Source organism: Telopea speciosissima, chromosome 10 (assembly GCF_018873765.1).
Source record: "Telopea speciosissima isolate NSW1024214 ecotype Mountain lineage chromosome 10, Tspe_v1, whole genome shotgun sequence".
Taxonomy (NCBI): Eukaryota; Viridiplantae; Streptophyta; class Magnoliopsida; order Proteales; family Proteaceae; genus Telopea; species Telopea speciosissima.
In genome coordinates, this window is record NC_057925.1 from 50,210,052 (window position 1) to 50,219,462 (window position 9,411).

Here is a 9,411-nt window from a genome sequence, read left to right on the forward strand (position 1 = left end):
CTCTGGTTTGAGAGTTGCAAAAAACTATCATATGCCCTAGATAAACCTAATTGATTTACCCGGATTCAGACCTCTAGTCCTTTGCAATCTATACCTAAATCCTAAATTATTGTGAGTGTTTTCTGGGCTGTGCTCCAATATTCCCCATCAAAAGCCCTACCACTAACCTCCTTTTTCATCTCCCAAATCGCTACTAAGGCAACTTCCAAAATGAGACGATGTCCACCAAAACAATGGCGTCTAACTTCAGTTTGGCTCAGGTCTCCTCATTATGAGTGTTATCTTATAGATAATGATCAATTTTACTTAACAAAGAGTACAATAAAGAAAAGGCAACAAGGACTGTGAAGTATCCAACAAAACAAGCATCAATGGTACACTATAAATCTCACACGAATCATACCTAGCACCCTCCCTTGGCTGACTCATCAAACTCCAAGTGAATCACTAAAGCCAGACCCACCAAAAGCAATGCAAACTCAACAGATGATATTTATTTTCTGACTAAAGTTCAACTCTTCAACAAGACTCCCTGACAATCATAATATCATTCAAAATTCTTTACACCTGAATATAACTTTCTAGTGCTTCTAGCAAAATTTCCCCATGTGTTAAAAGTGATCAGCCTAATTTTACATTAAAAAGAACAAAGTAAGAACAAAGACAGCAGTTTGCCATTGCTCCATGGTCAACAACTGCAAGTGTCCACATGAATCAACATCAGATACTAAGATAGGTTAGTCTCACATGACTCGTATCCTTTCTTGACACAGAATCAGGCAAAACTGAGCTCTTTGAATTGAGAAAAACCTTCAATCAGGCAGAGTCGTCCACAAACCAAATAAGTAGTTGACTACGAGAAAGTTGAGGAACATAGCCACTGACTTGCAAAGAGGGAGTCTTAGTAGCACTAGGAGAACTAAAACAACGTCTAGAATCAATAAGGATACAAAACAACTAGAACACATTAGGCCTAGAAATTTAGGGTTTTGGCAAAGTTGAATTAGAATTTTCAAGGCTAGAAGGTTTTTGTAATAAAGGTTCTGAAAACATATAGTATGAGAAATCCACCGCTAGGGGTTTTGATGGTGCATGAATGGATAAAGTTAGGATTGATGAGAGAAGGCTGTAACTGAGATCTGGTGGTAGATTTATTACGTTATATAGATTTAGCAGTAAAAAATGCTGGTTGTACTGTTCATGCCTACTGTTCACAATACCCCCAATAACACCCATCTCTCTCTTCTCCTATTCCCCATTTCTCCTTTATCTACAACTTCAACTTTAAAGGCCAATTCCGTAGCACAGATTAACTCAACAGGCTGGTTCTGGTTGATTTTCTCCATTAACTCTTGTCCAGTGATGTATTTATTTCTGCTCCTGCACATCTATTAATTGAACTATTCCAGTTTAATAATCTGATCCTAACAGTAAATCAATTGGTTTTTCTTTATGCCTAATATCAGAGTTTTCTCGTGGGTAAATTGTTGTTCATCTCTTCTGTTTCTGGTTTCTCTTTTCTCTCTCATATCAATCATAGTTGTCAAGGAGACGCCTAGGCGTCCAGGCACCTTTCTCTCGCCTTGGTCGCCTAGGCGATGCCTTGCCGCCTTGTTTTTTACCCCTTCGGTCACCTTGGTTCACCTAGGCGCCTTGACAACTATGATGTCAATTCGGTCCTACTTCTCCGTTTCCTTGATAGAATTGCTCCTAATTTTCTAATTCTGTTCATTTTCTCCTTTTTCTTTGCTAATTCTGATTCTAGGTTATATATCAGATTTTCCCTTGTTCTTTAAAGTGTCTCTTCATATCATGTAAGCTAATACTCCCCTCGGAGTCAGTCATGAGTTCAACTCTCCTTGGGACATACCTATTAAGGAAAACAGGACTGAAATAATAAAATTAATAACTACGAATCCAGCCTATGGACAACTAATCACAATCAAACAAGGGGGAAAAACAAAACAGAACTACATAATAGATAACGAGTTAAGATTCATAGATAGACAATGATTTCTGGAAAATCTAGAAAATCCAGAACTGCAGGCTACCGAAAGCTTCAGGTTCTGGTCCTTTCTGCTTCTTCCTATGATACTGCTTAATTTCTGCATCATCCATGTAAACATTGGTTTGCAGCCTCAGCTCCCATCAAGGATCCAGACACACGTCAGAACAGATTGAATAATCACACTAAGAGGAATACCGAACCACAGCATTAGGACCATCAAGCAACACAAGGTCCCATGCCACTGGTACTTCTGTAAGAAATACTGCACCTGACATTTCAAAATAATTGAAGTCAGAAGACATATGTCAGGATTCTTTTCTTCTCATCTCCAAACCCTTGGATAATTCAAAAGGTTCAACTCAGCCCAAAGCAGGCATCATAACCTTGGCTATTATGCTTACAGCTCATCAAGCAATAAAGGAGAATCTACAAAATGTAGAAGCTTTCAAAATAATAGATTTAGGGGTTCTAAGGTTAGGGCTTGAAATTAAAGCAAAAGAAGTCTTCTTTCCCTGACAATTACAGAAAAGAGGAATTCCGCTTCCTGATCTGAGAAGACATTTCAGCAAAGCAGAAGTTTCAGAAAGTAAAAGAACAACGGGGTCACTAGGTTTGGACATCATGTGCTATATAAGGTGGTTTAAAGGAGAGAAGAATATGATCTCTCAAACAAATCTTTGTCTGGTTGATTGGGTGCTTGGGAGCTACGGTTTGGATGACAGAAAACTAGAAGTTCGTTATAGTCGGACATGACAAAGGTATCAGCAACAAAACTTTTGCAGTAGAATTGCAAATTTAATGAAAAAAACAGGAACAGCGGAGAAGAAAAAAAGAGACGAATAAACACAAATCTTCTAGGGTTCATACATGGAGACAGAAAGCGTCATACCCACAGGGTATGAAAGAACTCTCACACATGTTAGCTAGGGCTATCGACAGGCCAAATATTTTCCAGATCTGATCCAATCTATATCTAATTCGATTATTTAGGATACATATATTTCTATATTTGATTCAATAACTATTCACATTAGTATTTCAACACTTAATCTATAAATATAATTATAATTAAAAATTGACCCAATACATTTAATCTATAGAAAATATGATGTTCTATGCATAGAAGCTATATAAATTTATATAAATTATGTATATATCTAGTTTTAGAGGGTGAGCATTGGTGCAATGGTAAGGTTGCTCCATTGTGACCAAGTAGTCACAGATTCGAGTTTGGAAACAGCCTCTCTGCAAAAGCAGGGGTAAGGCTGCATACATTATGAGGGAGCCACGTGCACTGGGTACACCCTTTTTATGTATATCTCTAGTTTTAAGTAAAAAAAAACGATACCATAAGTGAGATTTACCTCACATAAGCATGAATATGTATTTTTCTGCACTTCAAAGAGGATATCCAATATCTGGACCAATATTCAAATCTTAAAAAGGATATGAACCATTCAGCCTTGTGAACATGAATGCTTGCTTCCTCACGCTCACACATAGCAAGAAAGACGTACAAATCAACAAAGTCACCCAACAAGATAAATTTATTTACAATCATTAATTAAGAAATAGGCAGCATTTACTCAGAAATTGAAGGTGGAAATACGCAAAAGCCAGCCTCAATAATCGAATGAGGATCAAACAACTACAAAAAGAAGAAACAACACGTAGGAAGCAACAAAGAGAAAAGCAAAGGACTCATCATCCTCCTCATAAGTAAAAAAAAAGCTTTTCATCCTATTTAGGACCCATGTGAAATCCAAGTAAAGAATCACATTCCACACGCAGGCAACACCTCAAACATATGCTTCCGCAGAAACCGGAGGAAATGTCCCTGAGCTGCCTGAATTAATCTTTTAAGATAGATGATGGGAAATTTTACTCAATTCACATCTTTTCTCAAAGTAGGAAGAAGTAGGTAATTCATTGCATACAGGTCAAAGCACCAAGAACCCAAATTGCAGAATGTGTACAAAGATATTACAAACATAAAGTAGGAATTATTTCAATTTCTTTCTTGCACCGATTCCTATATAAATCTCAATGTATACATGATTTCATGATCCTCCATCAGCTCTAAACAAAATGTCTCTCACATAATATTTCAAAAGACTGCAAACCAAATTGCTTCAAGCTACTACCCCAATAAAACACAAAGTAGAAATGATTAGTGAAACCATCATACGAAATAACACACTTCAGAATGGCGCAACTAATATACAGAGAAGTCATAGATATTAGAATCCGGATAACCCTAAATTCATATTAATCCTATTCATGTATCATATCCACAGAAGTCCCCTCTCGCATAAAAAGTGATTTGGTGGGGGAAGAACAAGAAACTATTGAACCATTAAAAGTATTATTACATACTATCAGAGAAATCCCTATAGCTGATTAACCTGAATAAGAAGACATCTTCGACTCACAGATAAACGTCACATTCTCTAGATCCACCGGACAACGACCCAACCCGAGAATTGGATGAAAATGAGACCCTGACGTTTCTACAGAGAACAGACATCCAATGCCTCCTAGTCCTCCACAGCCCGGATTTAAACCTAACCCAAGTCACCAGCCTCACATTGAAGCTCACAGCCCCTTGGCTCCGATCCGCTGCAATGGAGCTAGCAACGTAGTCGTTAACATACGTCGACGCGGCCGCGAACTTCGCCTGCACTGTGGTCTGGTTCCTCTTCCCCTGATAGAACGGTGGCAGCGACGTCTCGGCGAGTTGTGCGCGTCCGTAGAACACGTAACCGTCGAAGCTGTCGTAAAAAACGATCAACTTCTTGTTAGGGTTTCGAACAGTGAAGGCCAGATCCCAATTGGCGGTTAGGTCAGATGAGGAGACGTTGAAGGAGGAAACGGAGGCTGAGTCGAGTTGGAACTCGGGAACACGAGGGCGGAGGACGAGCCAGGTGATGAAGGTGATGCAACCAATGATGACAACCAAAGCTATGGCTATGATTATCAAACGGCGGAGGAAAGTGGCGCGTCGACGCTGCTGGTCGTAGCCATAAGAGGATGGATTGTAGTATGGGCCTGGCCCTGGCGGTGGAGCTGCGTATGGGTAAGCTGTGCCTGCGTTGGTGTTTGGGTAACCGCCGGTGGAGTGATAGCTTGACGCCGCCGCCGGTGGATACCCCGCCGGATACCCCGTCACAGGTTTCGATTGGGTCTCCGCTGTTGACGTCATTAGTCCCAGAGATAAATTGAAACTTGAGCGAAACGAAGAGTTTTCCAGAGAGAGTGAGAGTGAGTGATATGTGTATTCCGATATCCCCCAGTCTTTGTATGAATTATAAAGATTATGGAAGCGCGTTATCGTTACGATCGACGTCACGTCAGACTGTTCGCTTCACACGTGGCTATTAAACACCGCCTGAACTGAATGGTCGGACCGGATGTTCAAATCAAGGGTCAGAGTGTCACTAGACACTAGCCTTCTGATTCCATCTTTGCGGTCAAAATTTCCGATTCTAATGTAATGGACATTAGTGGTTAAACAGTATAATTAAACCACATCAAGGAAACTTCTAACGCCACAGGGAAAACTTTTCTCGAGTAGTATACACGTAAACGTGTTTCGTGTAATAGAAGATATTTTGTGATTCTCATGTACGTTCTATTACTTACTGCTCAACAACCAGGAAATTTTATAAAGAGGCTTTTAATTACAAAGATAACCTTAGAGAAAATGAACTCTATGACGGGAATGTATCAGGAGGGTATTTTGGAACATACCAAAACTCTAGAAGAGGTTTGTGAACCGTTCTCAATAGGTGGAGAAAAATTTTGTCCTATTATCATATTACAGTAGTGAAGCATCATCATACATCACTTGGCATAGTAACACCTAAAAGACCCATAATCTTATGGCTCTCCATCTCATCGAGATATCCAATGGTGGGGAAGTCAAATTCGTATACCTTCAGATGACATTGAGCTTACCTACGAATTAATTTGATCTATGGAGAAATAGTTTTCTATCCCAAGTGTGGCCTACATCAGCACTCCCATAGTCCCATGTGTCTATCTCTCTTCTCCTCAAAATAATAGGGCAAAAATGTCTTTTCATATGAAGAGGACAGAGAGAGATAGACTCATAGAAGTCAAACCGGGCAGCATGCAGCACCTGGGATTGACAGGACACTTTTACCGCCTTATCCCTACTCAGGCAAGGCATTGGGCAGGGGGTAAGGCGGTCAAAGCGCCCTGTCAATCCCAAGCGCTGCACACTATTGCACGCTACCCGGATTGACAGGATCTTTTTCCATTAGCATAAGCATCACTTCCTGACAGAGTACTTTTTCCCCCTTTTTTTTTTTGCCCTTCTCATGACCTAACATTAAATGGAATGGAAAGTAATTGGAATGTGCAATAATTTGAAGAAACAGAGGGAGTGATACTGTGGTTGCCCTCTGTATGACCTTGGGAGCATATTCGATCTTGCTCTTTTCTTTTTGGCTATAAGAATCTTCTTTTTCTTTTTTTATATTTCTCCATGTGGCTTTATGCAGAGGGTTGAGCTGGGATTCCATTCTTTTTAGAGTGTCATTCTTAAAAGAAGAAAAGCACAGCATTTATTCATTACCTATTGGCTGTTTCAAATGTTAAAGAACAAGTCCTAAGCTATTGAAGTGAATTTTTAGATACCTTAGCTTCGAAGTATGCTATTAAATGTAGTATTTATTTAAGACAAAAGTTGTTCTGCATTGCCCACTAGCCTAGGGAGACATATTATTTTCTTGACCTTTCAATTTGATTCAACAAGTTAGATTAGAGGGTTACAGAGCATCTACCTTATGTTGTTCCTGACTGATGGAAGATTTAAAATTTACAAGGTGATGCCTAGTATCTTCTACATTCCTATGTTTTGTTGCTTTAATTTATATCGATTAACTGATCTATCTAGATGAGGATCGATATGATGAGTTGTGTCAGGTTATAATCTTCTCTTGGAGTATCTGATCTATCAATCCTTTGTTGTTTTGGTAATCTTCAAACAGGGGATAAGAATAAAAATTGGGAATGGAATGAAGATTAGATTTTGGAAGAAGATCTATTATGGGGATTGTATTTCCCTTAGTTTTTCTACATGGATTTGTAGTTCAGCTGTCAAATTTACTTCCAGGTAGGGATGTAAATGGATATCCGAAAATCCAAATACAATCTGCATCCGTAACCATTTGGGGACATTCATATTCGTTTAGAGATATCCGAGAAAAAATCCGTCTAAAAAAAAATATACAAATATTTAATAATAAAAAATTGAATAAAAATTGATTCCCGAGGGTTTTTGAAGATTCAACTGTTAGATTTAAAATATATTTTATTTTATTTTAAGTTTCAAAATTTTTTGATTGCTTTATTATGGTGTGGGACCCATGTGATCAAAGAAGTAATTCCAAAAGTTGTAACATTCTATGGGTACCCTAAAGTCTATTCATGGTCACTATCATGAGTGGGAAGGTGGGTCAAGGATATTGAATGAGATTGATTTCTCAATTCATGGCCATAGGTGATGTCTCTCCCTTTATGGGTATTAAGGCCTTTATGGTCCTTAGTGGAGAATGACCATTTTATGGGGTTTTAAGGCCTTTATGGTCTTAGTGGAGAATGAATGAATTTTAAGGTCATTCATGACCCTTAGTGGGGAATGACCATGAATTTGGAATTAACCTCCAATTCATGTCCATATTCATGCCCATAAATCTTATTCTTCAATTTGGTCATAAGTGGATGGTTATTCTTGAGAATTCGAGGGAATGCAAGGATTGGTCTTGGGCTATATAAACCCAACCAATTGCTTTGTAAGAGACATCTTTGGATACATGTTCATGCCCATACTTAGCAATCACTAGGAGTATTATTTCTCTCTCTCTCTTTTCTTCTAAGTGTGTTAGAGGGTTCTTGTGTTGAAGCTCTTGGCTTCTTCAAGGACTAGAAGGACTGCTTCATCTTCTAGTTGGAGGTTGTTTTATCTTGGGGTAGTGGTGCGAGAACACTCTTTGGCGATGGAGGCATCAATTACCTTAAAGCGACACCACAAGTGTGACTCAACCTCAAGCTTGTTCAAGTTGTTGCGGGTGTGGTTCTACATCAAATTCAAGCTTTGGTCTTCTCATTTCAACCAAAGGTCAAGCCTAGTTTCTACTGCTTAATCTATTGTATTGCAATTCGTGTTGTTTCAATTATTTGTAAGGAATTGTAATACAATTACCCAACAAGTTTAAGGTAATTGATATTATAAGATCTCATGGCTGATCTTGGAGACGTAAGCAACAAGGGTGATGCTTCGAACAACAACACCGCTGATGGAGCTACCAATGAAGGAAATCCTTCAAACACAAGTATTGAAGGAGCAATCAACAACCAAGAAGGCGGAGTTCCTGTTAGCCGCAATGGTAAGGAGATTCCTCTTTTTCCTACCGTTGACTCAATTCCCACCAATGTTATCCCGTCGGTGACGGAGCTTATCCCGGATTTGGGTAAGATGAGGATTATCTCGAATTTGACAAGATTGAGCAGTTTGGAGGTCAAAACTTCAAGCGATGGAGGCAAATGATGTTGTTTGCATTAGCCCAAATTGGGGTGGTATTTGCCTTGACCGAACCCATACCGAAAAAAGTAATGATCACGAAAAGGAGGGCAAAAGGGTGGCTTGGATTCAAGCGGATTACCAGTGCAAGAATCGAATTTTGAATGCATTATCAAATGACCTATACCATGTGTATAGTTCTTTGGAGTATGCATGTTCGATTTGGAATGCGTTGGTAAAAAAGTACTCTCTTGAGGATGCTGGTTCAAGGAAGTACTAGGTGGCTAACTTTCTAAACTTTGCTATGAAAGATAGTGACACCGTCTCAAGCCAAATTGATCAATTTCAAATTTTGGTTGGAAAGCTAGCAAAGGAAAAGATGGTTCTACTGAAAGAATTTGTGACCGGTGCCTTGATTGAAAAGCTTCCATCTTCTTGGGATGCATTTAAGGCGTCTATGAAACATAAGAAGACGGAGTTGACTCTAGACCAATTGATTGTAAGGATCAAAATTGAGGAGAAGAACCGGCACAAGGACAAGGGTGAAAAAGACCTTGGGGAAAGACGCCTAAAAGCGAACTTGGTAGAGACCAACAAACAAAACAAGAAAAGGAAGAATCGTCAAGACAATGATGAGCCTTCTTTCAAGAAGAAGAAACTTACTTGTTTTGTGTGTGGTAAGCTAGGACACTTCAAAAAAGATTGTCGGTTCAGGAAGAAAAATTCTGAAAAGGTGAACCTAGTTGAAGACAACGTCTTTATTGCTATGGTCACGGAAGCAAATTTGATTGAAAAATCAAAAGATTGGGTATTGGATACCGGTGCCACAAGACATATTTGTGGTGATCTGAAGATG

The 9,411-nt window shown here is 39.1% G+C and overlaps 1 protein-coding gene across 1 annotated transcript; it reads right to left on the reverse strand.

The window, feature by feature from the left end:
- Nucleotides 1–4,322: 4,322 nt before the first annotated feature.
- LOC122642169 (NDR1/HIN1-like protein 10) lies at nt 4,323–5,216 on the reverse strand. Its single transcript, XM_043835594.1, has one exon. It carries the CDS (start codon nt 5,208–5,210, stop codon nt 4,437–4,439), a length of 774 nt encoding a protein of 257 aa, XP_043691529.1. The 5' UTR covers nt 5,211–5,216; the 3' UTR covers nt 4,323–4,436.
- Between the last annotated feature and the right edge of the window lie 4,195 nt (nt 5,217–9,411).